We start from the raw sequence: 23,945 nt of genomic DNA, 5'->3' as shown, positions 1-23,945 counted from the left end.
TCATCTACTTCCAGCAGGGAAAAGGGTTACCATTCACTGAGGCCCTGTCACATCCCAGGCAGTGTGCGGGGCTCTACATATTTCCTTAGCCACATAACCGCCTTGTGAGATAGGTGCTCATCTCCATTGTATAGAGAAGGAAACTGCGTCCAGGAAGGTTATTAACTTGCTCAGGGTCACATGGAGACAGGAGTCTGCTGGCTAGAAGCCTGTCTCCCTGGGTGGCTGGGCCTAACCTCACTCACCTTGACTGCTTTGGTCAGGACTTGCAACAGATCAGCTCCTGGGCTCTTCCAGGCTTGGAGCTCCTGCCCTGCTGCCCACAGAGAATCCAGCTGGACAAGGTGAAGGAAAGGGGGCTGAGCACAGGCCCTGCAACTGAGGGTGCTCTTTAGACTTACAGGGCCAAAAGGAGAAAGGTCTGGGGCTGCAGCCTGAGTACACACCATAGTCCTGTCCCCTGGGGCAGCCTTTCCATACCTGGCAGGGAAAGAGAAGGAAAGAGGCTCACTAGAGGGAGCCAAGGGAATCACTCTGAGGGTGGAGCTAGGGCCTGGCAGGGGGCAGATGTCACCAACCACCTCCCCTAGCCCACCCCTGGTCTGATGCACAGGGCTCCAGCTCACTTCTGCATGGCTTCCAGGCCGGCATCCATGGCAGCAGACCAGGCTGGGAGGCTGGTCTTGGCCTTGAGGGGCTGGGCAGCCGCAGTCAGGAACAGGCCGTAGAGCTGGGGAAGATGAGAACGCTGAGCATGTGGTGCTGGCCTGGACCCCAGCCACCTCCCTGTCAGCCCTTCAGCCCCCAGGCACCCACCGCCCCAGATGAGCCTCCCATCTTCTCCAGGAGCAGGACAGACAACTTGGAGAGAAGCTGGGCAGGGCTGGCAGGGGGTGGGCCCTCCTTCAGCCACTCCCGGATCGCTGCAGGCACAGAGAGATGGGGAGGAATTCAGAGATCCTGCCTCCATCTGCCAGACTTCCAGCCAGCACCAATGAAGGCTGGAAAAGGCCGACAGGGAAGTGGAATGAAGGCTTCCCAAGATCCCTTTCCACATCCAGTGTGCAGTCTGGAGAGGGGCTGGGCTGCATAACCGAAAGGGGCCTGGGGAGGTGAGGCCTGCCCCGAAGCCCTCCACTTGACACTCTGTACTCTGCTTCCCAGCTTGGTTTTTTTCTCCTTAGCCCTTTGTGCTAACATCCTCTGTGTTTTACTGATTCATCTGGTTGATTGTCTTCCACCCAGAACATAAGCCATGAGGGCAGTGATTTCTGTCTGCTCTGTTCACTACTGTATCCACAGTTGAGAGCAGTGCCTGCCCCACGGCAGGCACCAAATACGTTTTTCTCGAATGAATGATGCTGGACAGTTAAGAGCTTTTCACTGGTCTGGGTAAACAGAAAAATAAGGACAACAGAATAAGTTCGCCTTGAGTTGTAAGTTATTGACTGTGAAGGATTTCATTTAATTCTAAGATAACAACCTCATACATTTGTGGTGTTAAGAAGGTCCCTGTCGGCCGGATGTGGTGGCTCATGCCTGTAATCCCAGCACTTTGGGAGGCCAAGGCAAGTGGATGTCTTGAGGTCGGGAGTTAGAGACCAGCCTGGCCAACATGGCGAGACCCTGCCTCCACTAAAAACACAACAATTAGCCAGGTGTGGTGGCGCATGCCTGTTATCTCAGCTAGTCAGGAGGCTGAGGCAGGAAAATCACTTGAACCCGGGGGGCGGAGGCTGCAGTGAGCCGAGATCATGCCATTGCACACTCCAGCCTAGCGACAGAGTGAGATTCCTTCTAAAAAAAAAAAAAGAAGGTCCCTGTCTTCAGGGAAACAAGTGGAAGGGGGGCTAGGGTTTTGTGAATGACCTCACTTGGCAAAGTCCCTGGCACCAACCTCTGGCTGCACGGCTATGGGTGGTGCCACAGTCGCCGTCGCCAGCAGCCCGGTCCAGAGCATTCAGGTGTTCCTCCAGGCCCAGGAGGGTGCTGCACACCCGTTCCAGCACCAGTGCCATCCGCTTCGAGGCTGAGCCTAGAAAGGGAGGATGCGGAAGAACAGGCCCACCAGGCCCTTCTCACAACCACACTTGACTAGGGTGGGAGGTGTGGGTGCCAGGGCCCCTACCCGCCCCACCGTATACTCCTACATCCTTTGGGAAGCCTGCCCCTTCCCCAAAGGCAGGGGTCGGTACCTCCTGCAGCAGTGGAATCAGGGGCCTCCTGGGGCTCGGCAGGGGCTACCCGGCTCCGCTTCCGCCCAGTAATGGAGACTGCAGCCACGTTAGGCCAGGCTGCTACAGTGGTTTCAGCATCTAAGGGCAGCAAGATAACTCTCTTAGACATAGCTGTCCAGCCAGGGATTCAGCAGGGCTTGGACCCTCCCATCCTGGCCCTGGTGGCCTGGCTCTCTCAGCAGCCCTGGAGGAAGGGAGTCCACCTCAACAAGCATAGACTGAGTGCCTACTGTGTACAGGGGTATAGAGAGAGGGTCCCTGGGAAAGGGTCAGGCCTATCTGAGGAGGATCCTAATACCAACTCCTCCTAGTCCAGTGAGAGCTGGAGAAGGCTGGAGAAGCCCAGAAAGGGCCTTCTTCCCAGGCTCCAGAGCCTTGATTGTCACAGTCAGCCCTGATGGGGTCTCCAAGTCTCCCTGGCTCCTTCCAGTTACAAGGAGCCCTGGCTTGGGTGACCCCAGATTCCAAGTCTCACCTATCAGTTTCAGGAGAGGCTCATCCACCAGCAGGAGGGTGAGAGAAATGCCAGGCATCTCCAGTGCTGACATGAAGGTGCCCACCAGGGCACGGGCAATCTTCACCCCGCGGCCCTCTGCAATACCAGAGTGTGGCAGTCCAAAAGGGAAAAATGGGCATCAAGGAAAGAAAACAACAGAAAAGCAAGGACCTTGGAAGCTGGGGCCCCGAGGTCGGGAGGGAGATGTCTTGATTTCCTCCCGGCAGGCATCCCTCAATAACCCCACAAATGACCACGTTCCCTGGAGGTGTCCCCTACTTCAGGGAAGATGAGTAATTACAGGTTTCATTTACTCAGTTCGTGCCAGGTGCTGGGCGCTGTGTTGAGTATCTTACATACGTTTAATCTCACTTAATCCTCACAACAATGGTATAAAGCAGGTACCATTATTATTACCCCTAATTTGCAGACAAGAAAACAGAGGCTCAAGGTATCTGGCAATTAGGTGGCAGAGAGACGATTTAACTCAGGCTTATCTGACGCACAGTCCATGTTCTCTGCCATCACAAGACCCTCCCTCAGCCCTTTCCAAAGGGCTGTAGGGTCCCATTCCCAGTGCATGGCTCACCCAGAGAGCGGACGGTAGCGTCGGCTATGATGCCCAGTTCCAGGAATGACAGGCCACCCAGGTTGTTGACCATCATCACAACTGAGGAGCCTGTGGGTAGACATGACACCCCAGGTGAGACCCTCTGGGCGTCTCCTGCCCAGAGGTGTAGGAGGGGTTGGGAGATGCGGGAGAGAGGCTACCCACCGGGCTGCACAGGCACATGGGACGCATTGGTGGTGTTTGTCATGTGGTCGAGCATGAGTTTCACAATCTCATCGGCGGTTGCCATCTGTCAGAGGGAGCCAGGAATGAGCTGCATCTGGGGGGCCTTGGCCTTAGGGTGGCCTGTGCCAGAGGGACCACCTACCTTTATCCGGCGCACACCAGCTTCCCCGTGGATCCCTGCGGATAGAGGTGGTCACTGCTGACCCACTCAAGGCCTGGGGATTTGCTCATCGTTTTTGTCAAGGACTCACACAGTGCTGGACTCACACAGTAAGTGGGCGGGAGTGGGGGATGGAAATGGACAGAATAATGAAAAACACGATCTCTGTTCTCTGGGAGCTTGTGGCTTGGTGGTGGAGATAGCTTTAACTAGAGGTAGTTGAGGTGGAAGCACAGGGGAGGAAAGAAAGCTTTGCAGCCAGGTGATCTTTGAACAGCCCTTGAAAGAAGGGTGTATTCTGGCAGGGACAGGAGGACCTGGGAATGGTAGGCAAAGGCTAGGAGGTAGGCAGTGCACAGACCTCCACATGGCCAGAGCCGTGGGTATAGACGGCAAAGCAGGTAGAAATCAGGTAGGTTGGGCCAGGCTGGGCCTCAAATGCCCAGGTAAAAATACTAAGACCACCTGGGGAGAGGACCAGGTTGATGTCTCTAAGGGTATACAAGGTGAGCAAAGTCCAGGGCCAAGGGGCAGGCAGGGCTGGGATGGATGGCCACAAGCTTACCCAGGCCCAGCTCCACCTCGTCGGCTGAGAGCTCAAAGGTGGGTTTGGAACCAGGGACGCTGCAGGAGGATAAGCTCACCCCCAGGGTACCTATGAGAAACAAGGCATGAAGGCATGACCGTTCCACTCTTGGCACTGGGCGTCAGGAAGGGTGGCAGCAGCATCTCACAGGCCCTGACCACAGGTACCCTCTTCTCTGAGAATGCCTGCCAGACTCTCCACCTCAGCCATGGTACCCAAGGCCACCAGTCCCCAGGAGCTTCCCCAGGGATACCTTCCCTAGATCCCTGGGGAATAAGCTGGGAAGCACCGCTAGGCAGCCAACAGGAACCTGCTCCTCGTCCCAGGGCTGTCCCAACCTTCCCCACTCCCCTCCCCAACTCCCAGGCCAGCACTCACCCATGGCCTTGGCGACCACGTTCACCTGCTTTGTGATCTCCTCCAGCCCCACACCTGCCTCAGCCAGAGCACCTGCCACCTGCAGCCACACAGAGGTAAGAGCCCCAAGGGGGAGGGTATCACTGTACCACGTGGGGTAGAAGACAGGCAGGGGATGAATTTCTTGTTGGGAAGGGGGAACCTCAGGATTTCCACACTCAACCTGGCCCATCACATTTAGGGCAGAAGAGCAAACTCCCCTCATTCACAGTGTACATGCCAGGAATCTTCAAGAATTCCAGTCTGTTGGAATCAGAAGAGACTTTACAAATGGGGAAATGGACCCAGAGAGGGGAGGTGACTTGTCCAATGTCACACAGCCAGTGGGTGGCCAGTTTCCCAACTCTAGAGTTCCAGAGTTCTCTCTCCCATAGCCTTGCTATTTTGGGTTACTTTACCCATCTATCCATCCATCCATCCACCCAATTTTTACCAAGCATCTAGTATATGCTGAAAAGGAAAAAAGGCGACTAAGTCACAGTCCCCAACTTCAAGAACTCACAGCCTGGGGAGAGGCTAGGGGAGCAGATACCCACAAATTGAAAATTTATGTGAGATGGTAATTACAATGATGGAGTCCACACTAGGAGGGGCTGCCAGCCAGCTCAGGGTAGTGGGGAGATGGAGATCAGGGAGAGCCTTCCAGGTGGGGAGATATCAGAGCTGGGCCTCTGCAGAATGGTAGGAGTTAGCCAGGCCAAAAGGAGGCTGGACAAGGAAAGAATTTTCCAGGCCACAGACACTGCATAAGCAAAGTCAGAGATGATCCATAGCCTTGCAGGTACAGGAGCTGGCGTGAATGGACCATAAGAGGAAGGCAGGGATGGCTGGGCATGGTGGCTCATGCTTGTCATCCCAGCACTTTGGGAGGCCGAGGTGGGCAGATCATTTGAGGTCAGGAGTTCGAGGCCAGCCTGGCCAACATGGTGAAATCCCGTCTCTACTAAAAATACAAAAATTAGCTGGGCGTGGTGGCAGGCGCCTGTAATCCCAGCTACTCGGGAGGCTGAGGAAGGAGAATTGCTTAAACCTGGGCAGCAGAGATTGCAGTGAGCCAAGATCGCGCCACTGCATTCCAGCCTGGGCAACAGAGTGAGACTCTGTCTCAAAAAATAAATAAATAAGTAAAAAAATAAATAAAAGAAAATAAAACAAGAGGAAGGCAGGGATGATGGGAGATGAAGGTGGGGAGTCAGGGAGCTGCAGTGAGGGCTTGTATTGATTCCAGGCACCCAGGAAAGCTTTCAGTGGATGAATAACCTAGTCAGATACACATTTTAAAAAGACACTTCTGGCAATAGTGTGGAGAGCGGATGAGCAAGGCCAGAAGGCAGGAAGCAGGCAGGGGAGCCCAGTGAGGAGGTGGCTGCAGCCATCAGGCATGAGCAGATGACCCCCGAACCAAAGCAAAGCAGGAGGGCGGGGTCTGAGGAGGATGTGTGTTATGTACATTTGGAAGTAGAAGCACCAGGACTGGGCAACTGACTGGGTATGGAGAAGAGAAGGGGACGAGTCTGAGAAAATGCCTATATCTGGGCTTAGGTAGCTGAGGGGATGGCGGGGCCTTCTGAGATCAGGGAACACTGGAGAAAAAGAAGAAGTAGCTTCTTGGGGAAGGGCTGGAAAGGTCCAGTTACCGGGTGCTGCCAGGCAAGGGAAGGCTGGGAAGGGCTGGCCAGTCTCCACGTCCCCGGTGGAAGCCCACCTTGTGTATAAGCACCGTGCCGCACAGCCCCCGCCGGCCTGCCTTCTTCAGGACAGTGAAGGCGCTGTCGTCCCCAATCACCACCATCTCCACCGGGATGCCTTCAGCCCGGGCTTGCTCCCGGGCCAGGCCGAAGTTGAGCCGATCCCCAGTGTAGTTCTTCACGATGAGGAGTGTCCCCACTGCGTGAGCAGCCGGCAGGGCTCAGTGTGCTTACTGTGCCCTCCCTGCCGCAGCCCCTCCCGCATGCCAGGCTTACCTGTGCCGGCCTGGGCCACTGCCCTGATAGCTGCCAGGATGCTGCCCACTGCCGGGGAGGTGAACACGGCTCCCGCGATGACCCCAGTCAGCATCCCCTTCCCTATGAAACCTGGAGGTGGAAGGGGTGGAGTGAGCATGCCGGGTGAGACTCGTGCCTGTAGTCACTGGGGCTTCCCATGCTCCAGGGGTCATGGTTTGGTGAGCCCTACTGCATGCTTGGTGCTCAAAGATCCCCCAGGTCTTCACATGGCTGACTCCTTCTTAGGAGGCAAGGCCTTCTGTGACCTCCCAGCCTGAAGCAGTCACCAGCTCCCTCCCCAGGGACTCACTGTTCCTTTGCCCCATTTTACTGTCTTTACTAAGTTATTTAGCACCCTCTGAAATGATCTCATTTACTTTCATGTTTACCTGGTTATTGTCTATCTCCCCTAAGTAGAATATAAGCTCCACGAGGGCAGGGACCTTGCCTGTCTGGTTCATTGTTGTATCCCTAGTGTCCAGTACAGTGCCAGGTACACAGTGGGCTCATGAGTGTTTGCCAAATGAATGGATTTTGCTGAAGGAAGACAGGAAGGGGACAATGATGCGCATCCTAGTCCCTGCCCTCCAGCAGCCCTCAAGGAGAGTCTGCGTCCCTGGCTCCACACAGGAAACAAGCCAGGACAGTCCACGCGTGGGACACAGCAGGTGGGAATTCAGAAAAGGGGTTCTGCCCTAGGCTGGAAGAGTCAGGAAGCCTTCATGGAACGGGGGTGGGTCTGCTGGGCCTGGAGGGTCCAGAAGATTCATGGAATCACTGACTCTCAGAGCTAGAAGGACCTGAGAGATTGTTTGGCCCAACTTTGTAGTTTTGTAGATGTTGAAACAGATTCAGAGAGGCCGTGATGGGCCCCTGATCCCAGCCAGAGGGAGTGGGAGAGTGGGAAGTGGCCCCAGTTCCTGACTCTGGGCTGAGCTCCGTCCTGCACTTCATGGCAGCACTGAGGATCGCCCAGGAGGCCCTGTCCACTCCACCAGTACCCCCTGCCCCACCCCAGGATACTCACCAGCATGGGCAGGCTCATGGCCAGAGCCCCCACCCGACAGCAGTGCCACCCGGCCCCTGAGGCTGTCCAGGTCAGAACGGAGGGCCACGCGGTGGCCCTGCAGGAGCTGCAGGTTGGGGTTGCAGGCCACCAGGCCAGCAAGAGCGTCATCAGCACAGCCAGCCACCGAGTTCACCAGCTTCTTGGAGGTCTGCAGGGGAGGAGTGAGAAGGAGGTCAGAGTGTGGTCAGTACAGATACCCCCATCCTGCCCAGCCACACTGCTGTGGTGTAGACCCCTCTCCTGCATCCATCTAGGAACTCCAGGAGCGCAGGACTTCCTTGAGTTGGGCGACATCTTAGGTGGGTATTTCTGTGAGTTTTCAATAATGTGTGACTTTCTATTCAGTACCTAATTTATGAAGTGTCTTGCACCATACCTTCAATTTATTCTGAAAAAATGGCTGCAATACAAAGAAAATGGGGGAGTGGTTGCCTGCAGTGTAAAGTATTTTAATAAAACTGGGACCCAACACCTTCTTCTGTCAGAAGGAAGAAAAGCCTCAGGCTGAGGCTCCTATGCTGGGGAAGGAGCTGAGCAGGTTCCACAGCCACCTCTGCTCCCTAGTGCTCCAATGCGGGGCAAACATTTCCCCAGCCTCTTGGTATGCCAGGCCCAGGGCTAGACACTGTGTGTAAAGATAACAGCTCAGGTGCAGTGACTCACACCTGTAATCCCAGCACTTTGGGAGGCTGAGGCAGGCAGATTGCTTGAGTCCAAGACTTTGAGACTGGCCTGGGCAACATGATGAGACTCCATCTCTACAAAAAATATAAAAAATGATCCAGGCATGGTGGTGCATGCCTAGAGTCCCACTACTCGGAAGGCTGAGGTGGGAGGATCACTTGAACCTGGGAGGTCATGGCTGCAGTAAGCTGTCATCGGTGCCACTGCACTCCAGCCTGGGTGACAGAGTGAGACTCCATCTCAGAAATAAAAAAAGAGATAACAACGCTGTTCCTGCCCTCAGTGGAAACACAGCAGAGGTCACAGCCATGTGCGGTGGGCACTGCTACACGAGGAGCACATGTGCACCATGGGAGCATAGAGGAGGGGCCGCAGACTCCCGAGGGGCCTGGAGGTCTCTGGGAAGGATAAGCAGTACCGGGGTAGGCAAAAGGGGGCAGGAGGCATGAGAGGAGGGAAAAGGGAGGCTCTTCCAGCCAGAGGGGGAGCATAAGCCAAGGCCTGGATGAGTGAATAGTGTGGTGGTGCCAGGAAGCATGGGTGACCAGCAGGAAGGGGTGGGGAGGAGAGGACTGGCCACGGGCAGCCTCAGGAGGGGTTGTGGATAGGCTGGTGGAGGGTTACAGAGCAGTGCCGCTAGGCTTGGCTGAGTGGACACGGGGTGCAGACAGAAGTGAGTAGCGTGGGGGCCAGAATGGAGTGTGGCTTGAGCTCTGCTGTTACAGGGACTTGGGTTCAAATCCCACTTCTGCCTCTCATTAGCTGCAGGAACTCAGGGAAGATACATCATTGTTGGGAGCTAAAATTCTTCCTCTGTAAAATAGGGATTTACTAGAACAGAGTATATGCCCATGATATAGTGGAAACTCAATCAAAGGAAGCTACTTCCTTTTTCAAACAGGCTGTGAAAAGCCAGAGTCCGCTGAATAAGGGCTGCAGCCCCTGGCTTTGTCCTGAAGAGGGCTGGGCTCCCACTGCCACCTGGTGGCCTGGTGGGAAGCTGCAGCTGAGCCAGATCCTGGCAAGGTGAACTTCCGGCTGTGGCTTCTTCCTGAGCTTGCTAGCACCAGCTCCTTTGTACAAAATTTGGCTCTGCTGCCTCCCTGCCAACCTGTCCTGCATCCAGCCAGGGCCAGGGCTAAGCCACCTGCTTCAGAGTAGCCTAGGTCTGTAGGGAGCAAGAAGAACAATAAGATTGGTTCCATTTGCCGAGCAGTGACTGAGAGCCAGGCCCAGTTCTAAGTGTTTTTGAGCATGTCTCATTTAATCTTTCCAACAGGCCGGGTGCAGTAGCTCATGCCTATAATCCCAGCACTTTGGGAGGCCAAGGCGGGCGGATCACCTGAGGTTGGGAGTTTGAGACTAGGCTGACCAAGATGGAGAAACCCCATTTCTACTAAAAATACAAAGTTAGCTGGGCATGGTGGCACATGCCTGTAATTCCAGCTACTCGGGAGGCTGAGGCAGGAGAATCGCTTGAACCTGGGAGGCGGAGGTTGTGGTGAGCCGAGATTGCACCAATGCACTCCGGCCTGGGCAACAAGAGCAAAACTCCGTCTCAAAAAAACAAAAAAAACCCAAACTAGAACAAAACAAAACTTCCCAACAGCCCTATGGAGGAAAGATGAGCCCAGTGAGGAAACTGAGGCACAGTTAAATGATTTTGCCCAAGGTCACACAGCCAGCAGGTGTCCAGGTCTGCCTGGCTCCAAAGCTGGTTCCCTTTTGGCCATATCATGCTGCTTTCTCGAGGGGCTGGAGGGAAGTGGAGGGTGACAGAGGTTGCCCTAGAAAGGACATGGGTTTGTGGCTCTCAGAGCCTACCAGGGACTGGAACATACAATGAAGTTGTGAGTTGGCCTCACTCCAAGCCCAGCCTCCAGCACCACTACCCTCCAAGAAAGTGGCCTGCTCCCCATCTTGATAATCTGTCTTTTACAGAGCCAGAAGAGGGTTTAGGGACCAGTGCTATCCCTGGTTTCAGTGGCCTGAAAGGATGGAAAAGGAAAGGAAGTCAGGTGAGGCCTCTAGGACTCTGCTTGTTCAACACCACACAACCACTAGAGGTAGGCCTTAATTTGCCTTATAATGCAGATGAAGAAAAAGAGGCTCAGAGAGGTCTGTAAAAGGTCATGCAGCTGGTCAGTAGCAGGCTGAAATTTGAATCCAGATATGTTCAAGGCTTGTTTTGGTTTAAATCAGCGGGCCTGGAGCAAAGCCCAGGGACATGGCCAGCCTCCCACACTGTAGATCCCAGCTCCAGACCGGCCCACATAAGCCCCAAGGTTAGAAACGGTCACATGGTCATTCTTCACAATTCCTTCTGTGACCGGTACAGTGTCTATTACCAAGCAGGTAACTGTTACTGTTTTACTCTGAATGCAAGACCCAGATAAGGGGCAGAGTGGCTCTGAAGGGACTCAAGAGGCTGCAGCCCCAGGCCTGGCTGGGACCAGCGGCCTCCAGGAAATGAAGAAAAGCAGGGATCAGGCCCTGGGAGAGCGGATGACCCTCTCTCTTCGCCCATGAGCCTCAGGAGGCAATAGCATCTCTCAGTCAAGGTGTAAGGAGCTCTAGCATGCCCAAGGCTGGGATCCTGCTTTGAGACCATGCTGCCATTCCCCTGCCCCGGCCCTGTATGACTCACCATGGTGGGAAGGCTCTGAAACAGGCTGAGTTCACACGGTTGCACTGAGCTGCTGGAGGATGGACAATCCTGTGCTACCTGGGTCTGAGTACAGTGGAGGCAGCAGCAGCACCTGCAGGAGTGGGTAACGATACAAGCTGTGGAAGGAACTCGCAGCCGACTGGCACAATCAGGACTTCAGCACCCTAGTAATTAGGGAGCTGCCCCAGACTTCGGTCCAAGTCCAAACTCTAGTACATGGGCTACGGATGGAGAAGAGTGTGGGGCTGACCAAGGTTCATGCCTGCACTTCGCTGCCAGAAGACAGATCAATCCATGTCAAGCACAGGTCTGCCTTTATGCCCAGGAACAGCACCCACTTCTTCACTAAAGGACAGTGATCCTCAGAATAACTATCTTTTACACGGGCATCACATGCAGCGAAAAAGTTAACAAAGCTCTTCACACGCTTGCCCTCACTGGCCTTGGCACCAAAAGGGAAGGGAACGGGGGGAGCTAGCCAGGTTTGTGACCCATTTTACTTCTGGGAAAAAGAGAGCTCTAGGGACTTGTCCAAGGTCATACAGGTAAAAGCCAGGATCTAAACCCATGTCTAGTTTTTCTACAAACAGTGTGTTTTTACTACTGATAATTCAGTGCCTCCAAAGTCAGGCAGAGTCTCTGCTATGGGAAAGGGAAGATGTAAACCATGATGACTTTCTAGCTTTCCTCAGTTCAGCCTGGTTCAGCGGCGTGTTGGCCTCTGTGTGGGTGCACAATAGGAAGAATCAACATAGCTCTGCCTCAGCCTACTTGGGGTTGGGGGTAGGGTCTTAGGTAAACCAGTTCCTCCCTAAGCCTCAGCTTCCTCATCTGTAAAATGGGGGTTGGCTCCTCTCTGGCATTCTGCGAGTGTGCCAAGCCACGTGGTTCTCCTCTTGTTCCCTGGGAGCCTGTTTGATGTGGGGTACCCTGGAGGCTGCAGGGCTGACTGCTCTCCTGGCTCATTAAGGTTCCCTACGGAGAAATATTGGTTTTGTGTTTGAGGTTCGAATTTGTAGAGCAATAGGGGCAACAATAACGTTGGACAAGCAGACCGGTGGGCCCTTCGAAGTCTGAAGAATCAACGCGCAAAAGGGAGGAGGTGAGCAGGTGGTCGTTCAAACGTCAGGCGAGGGCACCAGCTGGATCTGGAGGAACTGAGACAGTGAAAGGAAAGCAGGCAAGGTTCTAGTCTGGGATGTGCACGAATCACGGTGGTCTCCCTTCCCTCTCTAGGCCTCCGCAGTCCTTCCCGTTCCCAAAGGAGGAACAGCCCCGAGGGTTCCTGGAGCAACGGAAGGAGGAGGACTGGATGCAGGGAAGGGCAAAGGGCGCGGAACGGGGTGGGGAGTCTGCGGGCGAGCTCCGAGGACACTGGCGCACCTCCCCCGCCGGCTCACGGCCGCATCCGCCACCTCCGAAGGCGCCGCGACTTCCCGGGGACCCCCAGTGGTGCGCTCTCATCCGGGTCCTGCGGGCGCTGGCGGAAAGAGGCGAGGCGGCGCCTCCGGGGGCGGGGCCTCCTTCGGTTGGCGGCCTCAGGCTTCGGGAGTCCTCCAAGAGGCCAGGTGAGGCCGTCCCATGATGCCCCGCGCCCCGGCCGCTCTGGCCTGCAACGTGTCTCTGGGGCGGAGGCAGCGGCAGTGGAGTTCGCTGCGCGCTGTTGGGGGCCACCTGTCTTTTCGCTTGTGTCCCTCTCTCTAGTGTCGCGCTCGAGTCCCGACGGGCCGCTCCAAGCCTCGACATGTCGTACAACTACGTGGTAACGGCCCAGAAGCCCACCGCCGTGAACGGCTGCGTGACCGGTGAGGCTACCGGGGTCGGAGACCCCGGCGAGGGAGGGGAGCTGGGGGGAGCCGCGGCCTAGGGAGGCCTGCGGCCCCCGGGGCGGCCGGGCAGGAGTGGGCCCGGCGAATGGAAGGCGCTGGCGGCCGAGGAACCTCCCCTAGCACCGCGACCTCGAAAGAGTCGTCCCAGTACGCGCTTTTTGGGGGTTGGAAGCCACTCTCGAGGGTCCCCTTTCGTCCTGGGGAGGTCACTCGGCCTCGAGAACAGGGCGGGCCCAGTGAGAAAGAGGAGTGTGAGTTGGTTGTGCGGTGTCGTTTGGGCCCGGAGATTGGCCTTCTGTGGCCGGGAAAAGGGGAGGTGGTAATGACGACTTTGGGGTCAAGATTTTCCTGTGGGGAAGTCTGGGGGGCCCAGGAGGTGGAGGGATATGAGGAAAGCCGGCGTTATCCCACAGAGGGAGGGGAGCCCTCTTCAGGCTAACCCCTTTGCCTGGGGCTGTGTTTACATGAGGGCCCTGCTGGAGAAGAGGGTTTGGTTTGCCTGGCCCAGTGCTGGGTTTGCCTTGTTCACGATGCGCTTGAATTGTTAAGGACACCGATGTGCAGAACCCGGGAAGAGTCATCTTAACCCACATTCTCAGCTGAATATGCAGACCCCAAGCTTGCATGTTTATATACACCCTAATCATGATTCCAAAACAAAACTGTTGTTAAGAGTTGGAGGTAGCTGAGTTTGGGTGGGGGTATTGGTAGACTGCCAGGAGGGTAGGGGGGTGGACAAAACAGTGTTTTCATATAAAGCTCTGGGACTTTTCTTCATTTGACTTGGTCTGTCAGATAAAAGTTTGTGAGACTTTAGATGAAGACTGGAAGAAGTGAACACTTTCTCCGGCATTCTCAATTAGAATTTACTCTATTACTGTAACTGTAATAGAGTAAAATTTGAGGGGCAAGAGCCATGAGAAGGGATTACGCAGTCATTGTCAGTTGGAGGACGCACGGCTCTTAGGTCCAGTCCAGTTTTCTTAGTCTGATTAGGGAAGTAGCTTTGTTGAATGCATGAACTGAGACTCTTTGAGGTGCCAGATTTGGCAAGAAGGGGAGTAGCTGGAAGGAGTTGGAGAAGTATGTGAAGTAAATGAGAATTCTGCAGGTATTTAGACGTAAGTGATAGGATTATTTTGAAGGGGTGGGAGGCCCTTCCCCTGAGTTCAAAAGTTAGAGGGTCTGTTCTTTCAGGGCACTTTACTTCAGCCGAAGACTTAAACCTGTTGATTGCCAAAAACACGAGATTAGAGATCTATGTGGTCACCGCCGAAGGGCTTCGGCCCGTCAAAGAGGTGGGCATGTACGGGAAGATTGCGGTCATGGAGCTTTTCAGGCCCAAGGTAAGTGTTGCAGTTGGGACAAGCAGTGGAGGGAGAACCGTTGGTCGTAGGTTGTTTTATGTTATTTTTGTTTATTTATTTATTTTCTTTGAGACGGGGGTCTCGCAGTGTTGCCCAGGATGTCTTGAACTCCTGAGCTCAAGCAATCCCTCCGCTTCAGCCTCTGGAGTAGAGTAGCTGAGGGATTGTAGGCATGCGCCACCGTGCCTGGGCTGTGTTACGTTGTTTTGCGAATTCTTGGGATGGGTGGAATATGCCTTAGGAAAAAAACTCTTCTCTTTTTTCTCTCTTTGGATGGCAAATTTCAGTATGTACTCTTGACCAAGTTTTCTAGAAGTAAAAGGAGAGATTCATTAGGGAAACAATTATGAAGCTGACTTCTTTAGGAGGGAGAAATTAAAGCAGTTTGTTTCAGAGGATAGGCTACAGAGTGGGGCAGTCCTGGCTTCATTCCTTGTTAATTCTGACTTTAGGTGTCTCTTAAGGCACCTTTCAGATTAAGTTCCTTGGGTTGTTGTGAAGATGAAATGATTCAGTAACACAGGTCCTATCGTATAGCAAGCATTTACAGTTATGTTAACAATTACCAGGCCGGGTGTGGTGGCTCACGCCTGTAACCCCAGCATTTTGGGAGGCCGAGGTGGGTGGATCACCTGAGGTCAGGAGTTCAAGACCAGCCTGGCCAACACGGTGAAATCCCATCTCTGCTAAAAATACAAAAGTTAGCCGGGTGTGGTGGCATGTGCCTGTAATCCCAGCTACTTGGCAGGCTGAGGCACAAGAATTGCTTGAACCCGGGAGGCGGAGGTTGCAGTGAGTAGAGATGGCGCCCATTGCACGGTGACACAGCGAGACTCCGTCTCAAAAAAAAAAACAAACAAACAATTACCATCAGTATTTTCATTATTTTAGCGCAAATGTTTTCATCCAAATCACCACCACATTGCTTTATGATGTCTTAGCTGAATCTGGCAAGAAAGCAATGGGTTCAAAATTTTAATTATAATCCTTTGAACAAAGCAGTAATTTTTTGAAGTCTGTGTTAAATAAGTAGGACTTTGTTGATCCATTTTAGCTTCTGTTGTTATTCCCACATTTTTTTTCTCTTTCTTCAAATACTTGGGGAAGAGTGGAGGAGGCATTACATTCATCTTTCAGAATTTGAATGGGATGATTGAGATTAGCTTGCGATTGAAATAGATGAAGACTTTGTGTGTAGAACAGAGAGATGGAGAATCGTGAAAGTGAGAACTAGATGTTTACCAGCTTCAGTTCTGGCTTTTTGTACATGCCCTTAGGGTGTATGTGTACCTAGTGTGGGTTATAAGCTCACCATGTATTTTCTCTTTAGGGAGAGAAGAATTTGGAAAATTCTTAAAGAATTTGGTGTGCTTAAAGACTGGACAGGTTGTTCCTGTTTTAAAAAGAACCTCTTTTGATAGCATAATATTGGTTTCCAGGGGGAGAGCAAGGACTTGCTGTTTATCTTGACAGCGAAGTACAATGCCTGCATCCTGGAGTATAAGCAGAGTGGCGAGAGCATTGACATCATTACGCGAGCCCATGGCAATGTCCAGGTGAGGTGGCTGCTTTAGGCCAATGAAACTTTTCTAAGTAGGGCTGTCATGATTCATGGAAAAAATTAAAGTGCTGAGGGCAGCTCTCTATCCGATCAGAGAAATAAGGAGAAGACACTATGGGTTTGAGCTTTTTGGAGAAAGGACTCCTGTAGTTCACTCAAGGCCGAAGGGACAGGGTAATAATTCATTGAGATTCTGTTTTGCGAAAAAGGCATGCACTGACATTGGGGCTCCAACTATTTGGCCTATCAAATAGATCCATTAGTTTTACTACCTCTCCTAAAATTTTTCTGTGCAAGTGGTGCCCAGTGTCCTCTGTTGCTCTGTGGATGTTGAGGTTCTTCCCTAATCCCAATTTTGTTTCTCAGGACCGCATTGGCCGCCCCTCAGAGACCGGCATTATTGGCATCATTGACCCTGAGTGCCGGATGATTGGCCTGCGTCTCTATGATGGCCTTTTCAAGGTTATTCCACTAGATCGCGATAATAAAGAACTCAAGGCCTTCAACATCCGCCTGGAGGAGCTGCATGTCATCGATGTCAAGTTCCTATATGGTTGCCAAGCACCTACTATTTGCTTTGTCTACCAGGTACTGGATCAGGAAGAGAGAGGGAGAAACTGTGAGGCTGATGTGATAGGAGTTGTTTTTGCTAACTGGCATGTCTGTGTTTGGTAGGGTAGAGAGAAGTGTTTAATGTGTTTGTCCTGAAATGTTTTGAGCAACACAATTGATATGGGTCAGACTTTCATTGCTTCTTGAGTGCAGTAGTACTTATTGTGGAGGCAGCAAGCTCTCTGGGGCTTGTAGCAGGTTTTAATCCTGAGATTATACTCTGGCTGTGGGCCTTGGGAGATTTCATAGGATGACCCAGTTTATACTTTGATTCTCTTACTGGAGTGCTAGGGGATTATTAAAACTTAGCTGTCAAGAAATTATCTAGATCTTTCCTTTATGTTAAGCAAAGAGAAATTGTCTTGGTGATGCCTTATATGTGTTTTTTAAGAAGAGGTTTACATTTTGTCCAGTAATCACTTACTGGTGACTTGCTGGCTTATTTTTATTTTATTTTATTGTTTCTTTTGAGACAGAGTCTCACTCTGTTGCCCAGGCCGGAGTGTGATGGCCTGATCTTGGCTCACTGCAACCTCCGCCTCCTGGGTTCAAGCAATTCTCCTGCCTCAGCCTCCTGAGTAGCTGGAATTACAGGTGCGCACCTGGCGCGCCCACCACGCCCAGCTAATTTTTGTATTTTTAGTAGAGACAACGTTTCACCATGTTGGCCAGAATGGTCTCGAACTCATGACCTCGTGATCTGCCCGCCTCAGCCTCCCAAAGTGCTGGGATTTCAGACGTGAGCCACCATGCCCAGCAACTTGCTGGCTCTTAATTTCTATTTTAGTCTGTGCCTAAAACTGTAGTAGAGCTGATCCTGGGCAGCTGTTCTCTGGTCCAGATCTGTTAAGCGGGGGTGGGGTGGTAGAGCACCAGACTAACATGCTAGTATCTTGGTAAAATCTCAGCCCTTTAACAAAGGGCCATGCAGTGTAAGATCATTTCATTTGCATGTGGCCGAATAAGTGATGGAAGGAAATGATAGTCCAGTTCCACATAGAGTGTGTGGGCACATAAACAGTTTGATAGCCTTGTTATGTATTGGAAGTGCTGATATGTTTTTGTATATTTCTTAGTATTACCGTAGTTCTGAGGCTATTGGAATAAGACCCAATTGAATAAGGTTGAAACCAGGAGATTTTGTTTGATCTTAGTAAATATGAGTTAAAATAAAAACTTAGAATTTCTCTCTGTTCTTTAGTTTTGTAATATTAGGTCATTAAAACTTTGATGTTGTTGATTATTCAAGGCTGGTTGTTCTCAGCTTCAGGGCTGCCAGTTGTGATCAGATCTTCATTTCTGCGTGTGTGTCTCAGAGGCCCAAATCCACACTTGAACTTTTTGCAAAGTTGTGTCATAACCCTACTCATTGATGGGAAAATGTTTTCATCAGCCAAAAATTACTATCTTCTGTTTTATGCCAAAAATTCAATTTGACAAATATTTAGGTACTTAATGCTATGTGAAAGGTATTCATGCTTCAGGAGCTGTAACAGTGACTAAGATGTGATCCCTGCCCTGAAACACATTGCTGAATTCCTTCCATAACTTCTTTATTGAAGCCGTCTTCCGCTGGCTGAGTGTAGCTTTCTTCCGGTCCCTGCTCTTTAGCATCTTAAAGGTGACCTTGGCAGTCCCAGGACTGACGTGAGTCATAATTCAGAAAAAGGAGGGGAAGATGGTGTTGACAATGGCAGGACTGAAAGTTTTGACAACTTTAGCGGAGCAATCAATTGTGTTCTGTCTCCCATTATTCCATCAGAATGCTTTTAAGAATTGTATCAATTTTAAAAAAATCTCATAGGTGTAGCTTATCAATGCGTGTTTCACTTAGCTATTTTGTAAGTTTCTTGAGGCTAAGGAACACACACAGGCACACACACAGTATCTCTTTTTTTTTTTTTTTTTTCTGAGATGGAGTCTTGCTCTGTCGCCCAGGCTGGAGCGCAACCTTTGCCTCCTGGGTTCAAGTGATTCTCCTGCCTCAGCCTCCCGAGTAGCCTGGACTGTAGGCATGCGCCACTATGCCGGCTAATTTTTGTATTTTTAGCAGAGGCGGGGTTTTGCCATGTTGGCCAGGCTGGTCTTGAATTCCTGACCTCAGGTGATCTGCCCACCTCAGCCTTCCAAAGTTCTGGGATTACAGGCGTGAGTCACTGTGCCCGGCACACAGTATCTCTTATAGTACCTAGTGCAGTGTGACAGGTTCATTTTTCTAATTCTTTAAACCTTTCTTGGTTGGTTGCATTGTTAGGAATGGTAGATCTCAGATGCTGCAGTCTACCTAGGAATTAATCCCAGGCTCAGCTGGTGATTGTCAGTATACTGATGGAGAAGGGTGGGAGGGCTGACATGACAGGACTGTCAGATGCTGGGTGGTGGTGGCTTGTCCCTTACAGCACCTCTGTCTAGCCCAAGGCTTACCCTTCCTAAGGGCTAACCATTTCACCTTTCCCCCGCAGGACCCTCAGGGGCGGCACGTAAAAACCTATGAGGTGTCTCTCCGAGAAAAGGAATTCAATAAGGGCCCTTGGAAACAGGAAAATGTCGAAGCTGAAGCCTCCATGGTGATCGCAGGTTGGTTGGTGGTTTAGGAAATGTGCCTCCACCCGGGTCTAGGCTAGTTCCCTGTTCTTGTTCCCTCCCTCACCTTCTCTGCCCTTCGTGTTGGCGCTCAGTATTATTGAAGGTGTGCATTGTTTACCACTCCTTTATGTCTTCTTTCTCTAAATTGTGCTTCGTTTTTTTCTGTCTTTGAGACTTTCTGTTTTTCACTCCCCCCCCAAAAGTATAACTTATCTTTTACTTGGGGGGAGGGATTGACTATAAAACATTGAGATTGATTTGCAGAGTGCCATATGGAAATGAGTCTCATTATTTTATTGCTGGGCATAACATTTAAAACTGAAAGGAAGCCAGGATCTATAGTCCCAGCTACTCAAGAGGCTGAGGTGGGAGGTTCACTTGAGCCTAGGAGTTCGAGTTCAGCCTGGGCAGCATAATGAGACCCCATCTCTAAAAAAAAACAGCAACAAAAAACTGAAAGGGAGCAATAGAGCTTATCTGATTTCTTTACCTCATAGATGAGGAAACAGGGCCAGAGGGACCTGCCCATGCCTGTCCATGACTGACAAAGTCTGGGCTAGAATCCAGGCCTCTTCACTCCTTGTCCTAAGTCTGCCCCTACATTATGTTTGTCTCACTCAGTAGGGAAGTTTTAAAACTCTTAAAAGAAAATTGGCTCTTCTCAATGGTAGCCCTGATAATGGGGGAAAGTTAAGCTAAGGAACAAGAGTGGAAACCAGGAAGAAAAAGTAAAAGCTTTTACTTGGAAAGGATTAGAAGTTGAGAAGAAAAATGGGGGAGAATGTACGGGGAAGAACACGGAGAAGACTCCCCACCCACAGGAATAGTCGAACACCAGAAGAGTGGCAGTAAAAATACTACCGGGATTAGATAATGGCCAGTCAACAAATTCTAAGAGTCTCGTAAAGGCTATCATGTTCCCTGGGCTTTGATGTCCTTTTTAAAATAATGATGATCTTAAAGTTTGCCTTGGGGCTAACTAAACCTGTACTCTTGCCAGTCCTGGTTTGGCAGACCCAGAGTGCTGAGCATTCTAATTTTGCTGTCTTCCCTGCAGTCCCAGAGCCCTTTGGGGGGGCCATCATCATTGGACAGGAGTCAATCACCTATCACAATGGTGACAAATACCTGGCTATTGCCCCTCCTATCATCAAGGTGAGCGCAGTCCTCTACCTTTTTTCCTTTCATCTTTTCTTTCCTTGTCCTCACCTTGCTCCTCCGTTTCTCTTATTTGTCAAAAGGAGATTCACAGATGCCTGTTACACAATTTACTATGTATATAAGATATTGTGTTGGCCATTGGGAATACAAAGAGAGATTAGCCTGGATTTGCTTACAGAGAGCTTGCTTGCTAACTTAGATAAATGATAATCAAAATAGGCCTCCCCTTTTCATTGACTGGGGCAACTTTTTTTGTCAAAGAGACAGGGTCTTATTCTGTTGCTCAGGCTGGAGAGCTAGAATGCAGTGGCATGATCGTAGCTCACTGTAGCCTTGAACTGGGCTCAAGTGATCCTCTTAGCCTCCTGAGTAGCTAGGATTACAGGCATGAACTACCACATGGGGCAACTTTAAGAAGGGAAAATTTTGGCAGTTTCTTTCTTTTTTTTTTTTAAAACGGAGTTTTGCTCTTGTTGCCCAGGCTGGAGTGCAATGGCACGATCTCGGCTCACTGCAACCTCCGCCTCCCAGGTTCAAGCGATTCTCCTGCCTCAGCCTCCCTAGTAGCTGGGATTACGGGCATGTGCCATCATGTCTGGCTAATTTTGTATTTTTAGCAGGGACGGGGTTTCTCCATGTTGGTCAGGCTGGTCTCGAACTCCTGACCTCAGGTGATCCGTCTGCCTCAGCCTCCCAAAGTGCCGGGATTGCAGGCATGAGCCACTGCGCCCGGCCATAATTTTGGCAATTTCTATTGCATGTAATGTTTTCAGGGCTCAAGTCATATAAAGTAATATATTGATAAATTATAAAGGCTAAAAAAGTCAAAAATTTCAAGGACTTAGAATATCAAGTTGTAAAAATTAAGCCTTAAAAGTTTCATTTTACTTTCTTTTTGAGAAAAAAGAACAAAATCTAGCTGGCTACAGTGGCAAGTGCCTGTAGTCCTAGCCACTTGGGAGGATGGCTTGAGTCCAGGAGTTTAAGGCTGCAGTGCACTGTGATCATGCCTGTGAATAGCCACCGTACTTTAGCCTGGGTGACATAGAAAGACCCTGTCTTTAAAAAAAAGAATCTGTGGTAGCATTGCCACAGTGGTAGGGGGTAATTAGTGGTATTAAGAATAAATAACAACATTTGTAGTAGCATGCATAGTTCAGTAAATTTTGGCAGCAGCTTCCTATTCTGTGTATTTCTATTTTCCTGCAGAATGATGACATATCAGTAAACATATAAGATATATTGATGGAGCTCCTCAGAAAATTATCTTCAAAATAAAAAAGCTCCCCATTTTCTATTAATGGGGAATAGGATCTATCCTCATTTTCATGTAATGTTATCTGAGCTATTTGTCTGCTGGTAAAATGGCTGGGTTTGGTAAAGGGAGTGGTCCAGTAGGGTTTGTTTTCTGGTGTAAAGATGCTGAATCTCTAATGACTGTTTACTTCCGATTGGCAGCAAAGCACGATTGTGTGCCACAATCGAGTGGACCCTAATGGCTCAAGATACCTGCTGGGAGACATGGAAGGCCGGCTCTTCATGCTGCTTTTGGAGAAGGAGGAACAGATGGATGGCACCGTCACTCTCAAGGATCTCCGTGTAGAACTCCTTGGAGAGGTAGAACTTGTTCTCCCTGTTCCTCTACGATGTTCTCTTAGGTTTCTAAAGACACCAAATGTGCGGTCCCACACCTCAACTCTGGGAATTATGTTACTTAACACCTAACAGCAAACTGTTGTCCTGCTGTGGAAGTTGACTGTTGAATGAGTTAGGTATTGGAGCATCTCACAGGATCCTGTCATAATCTACCCAAGCAGCCTGTGAGAAAAGGAAAAGAAAGGGAAACAGAAAACAATATAATCTGGAATTAAAGATCAATCTAGCTGGTTTCGGTGGCTCACACCTGTGATCCCAGCACTTTGGGAGACCGAGTCAGGCAGATTGTATGAGCCCCAGGAGTTCGAGATTAGCCTGGGCAATATGGCAAAACCCCATCTCTACAAAAAGTACAAAAATTAGGTCGGTATGGTGGTGTGTGCGTGTAGTCCCAGCTACTCGGGAGGCTGAGGTGGGAGGATCACCTTAGCCCGGGGAGGTCGAGGTTGCAGTCAGTGAGCCATGATCGTACCACTGCACTCCAGCCTGGGTGACAGTGAGACCCTGTCTCAAAAAAAGGAAAAAAAAACAAAAAAGATTATTGCTGATTTCAGTTCTGGGAGGAGGTTCCCAAAAAGTTTAATATTAATACTTAGGCAGTATCTTTTGGAGCAGGAATATGCAAGACAAATTACAGATTTTTCTGAGTGTAGGGTTGCAACAGATGAAGAACCAAAAACTTCAGAGATTTAGAAACATTTGCTTAGTGTGACCGGGGAATTTGAAACAGAACTGTTCTGAATTACGGCTGCAGTTGGGAGTTTTCTCAGCAGAAGTCTGAGATGTGGGTAGTATCTAGATCCCACGTAGAGTCCATTCTCATTTCTTTCACGTTGCTAACTTTCTTCCAGACCTCTATTGCTGAGTGCTTGACATACCTTGATAATGGTGTTGTGTTTGTCGGGTCTCGCCTGGGTGACTCCCAGCTTGTGAAGGTGAGAAGACACTTGTTTCTGGTGTCTCTTTTGCTGTCCTCACTGTTTCTTCATCACATTTCTCCTATGTTTGGTGCCTCTCAGAATCTCTCCATTTTATCCATATCCCTATATCCAGCTTTCTACTTGGTTAATTTAACATCCTACCCCTGATTAGCTCTTTGTCTTTGTGGTTCATTCAGCAAATTTGCCAGGCAAGGTGCTAGGTGCTGTGGATACATTGATGAACAAGACCCAGCTCCTACCTTCAAATAGGTCATAGTTTAATGTAATGGACTTCTTCTAGAATATGAAAACTTCGGACCTTCTCTGCAGAAAAATGCTTGCAAACATTTTACATTAATTTTCAAACATTCAGTACTTCTCTGCAATCCATCCATGGACTCTAGATCAGCAATCCTTGGCTGATTAATGGGTCACATGTGGGACAACCATATTCTTTAGTCAACAGTCCCCTTCTGGAATCATCCCTTGGAACACGAGAATGGCAGATCTAGAAACTAGTTATCGAGAGTTTCTTTTGGACAATAACCATCTCTTTGGGGTGGGTCTGTTAGGGTGTTCTGGGACTAACATAACATTGTTCTTTCTTCTTAGCTCAATGTTGACAGTAATGAACAAGGCTCCTATGTAGCGGCCATGGAAACCTTTACCAACTTAGGACCCATTGTGGATATGTGCGTGGTGGACCTGGAGAGGCAGGGGCAGGGGCAGGTAAGGGCCATTCTGAAAGTGGATAGTTGGTATATGCCCACTCAAACTGTGTCCTCCTAGCTATGCTTATCTAGAATGGGGAGGGTGCACTGAAAATACTTTTAAGAGCCCCCTCATGAATCCCAGATATAAGGATAACTACTGTTTATTGAGTACCTATCTTGGTCTGCCAGGCACTTTATATACATTATCTCTAATTACACAAGTACCCTAGATAGGGATATTTGGCCATCTCAGAAGTGAGGAAAATTAGGGCTGAGAAAGATTAAGTAACTTTTTCCAATGTCACCTAACTTAATAAGTGGCAGGTGTATCTAACAGATCCTGTGCTCTTTCTAGTAAACTAGGTCCCAGGGATCTAAGCAAGCTTGCTAGGAGCAGTGGTAGAAGCTTTTTGCTTTCTGGACTAGGATGTCCTGTCTGCTC

At 50.4% G+C, this 23,945-nt stretch overlaps 2 protein-coding genes across 7 annotated transcripts in view; one reads left to right on the top strand and one right to left on the bottom strand.

The window, feature by feature from the left end:
• The window catches only part of TKFC (triokinase and FMN cyclase), a 37,733-nt gene that overhangs the window by 7,066 nt on the left and 6,722 nt on the right, over positions 1–23,945 (bottom strand). For 2 of the 5 annotated variants that reach the window (XM_030810895.1, XM_030810894.1), the window contains exons 1-16: positions 12,482–12,886; positions 7,705–7,894; positions 6,657–6,767; positions 6,398–6,579; positions 4,654–4,732; positions 4,255–4,344; positions 3,672–3,706; positions 3,509–3,593; positions 3,323–3,412; positions 2,713–2,829; positions 2,196–2,315; positions 1,898–2,035; positions 817–923; positions 627–730; positions 447–480; positions 246–335 (exon numbers count right to left, since the gene is read on the bottom strand). In XM_030810895.1, the coding sequence (XP_030666755.1) occupies positions 246–335; positions 447–480; positions 627–730; positions 817–923; positions 1,898–2,035; positions 2,196–2,315; positions 2,713–2,829; positions 3,323–3,412; positions 3,509–3,593; positions 3,672–3,706; positions 4,255–4,344; positions 4,654–4,732; positions 6,398–6,579; positions 6,657–6,767; positions 7,705–7,894; positions 12,482–12,844 (1,935 nt within the window). In that variant the 5' untranslated portion in view covers positions 12,845–12,886. Of the gene's footprint in view, positions 1–245; positions 336–446; positions 481–626; positions 731–816; positions 924–1,897; positions 2,036–2,195; positions 2,316–2,712; positions 2,830–3,322; positions 3,413–3,508; positions 3,594–3,671; positions 3,707–4,254; positions 4,345–4,653; positions 4,733–6,397; positions 6,580–6,656; positions 6,768–7,704; positions 7,895–11,077; positions 11,190–12,481; positions 12,887–23,945 lie in introns of those variants that run through there. The other 3 variants (XM_030810896.1, XM_003274036.4, XM_030810897.1) reach the window with 3 other exon arrangements.
• Positions 12,671–23,945, top strand: part of DDB1 (damage specific DNA binding protein 1) — a 33,769-nt gene continuing 22,494 nt past the window's right edge. The window contains exons 1-9 of one of the 2 annotated variants that reach the window (XM_030810892.1): positions 12,671–12,903; positions 14,125–14,273; positions 15,734–15,850; positions 16,222–16,443; positions 18,930–19,044; positions 20,111–20,208; positions 21,673–21,831; positions 22,722–22,805; positions 23,403–23,519. In XM_030810892.1, coding sequence (XP_030666752.1) covers positions 12,843–12,903; positions 14,125–14,273; positions 15,734–15,850; positions 16,222–16,443; positions 18,930–19,044; positions 20,111–20,208; positions 21,673–21,831; positions 22,722–22,805; positions 23,403–23,519 — 1,122 coding nt within the window. In that variant the 5' untranslated portion in view covers positions 12,671–12,842. Of the gene's footprint in view, positions 12,904–13,097; positions 14,049–14,124; positions 14,274–15,733; positions 15,851–16,221; positions 16,444–18,929; positions 19,045–20,110; positions 20,209–21,672; positions 21,832–22,721; positions 22,806–23,402; positions 23,520–23,945 lie in introns of those variants that run through there. The other variant, XM_030810893.1, reaches the window with a different exon arrangement.

Source organism: Nomascus leucogenys, chromosome 4 (assembly GCF_006542625.1).
Source record: "Nomascus leucogenys isolate Asia chromosome 4, Asia_NLE_v1, whole genome shotgun sequence".
In the NCBI taxonomy this organism is placed as follows: Eukaryota; Metazoa; Chordata; class Mammalia; order Primates; family Hylobatidae; genus Nomascus; species Nomascus leucogenys.
Note: the sequence above shows the minus strand (reverse complement) of the source record. Positions and strands in the feature narration are given on the sequence as shown.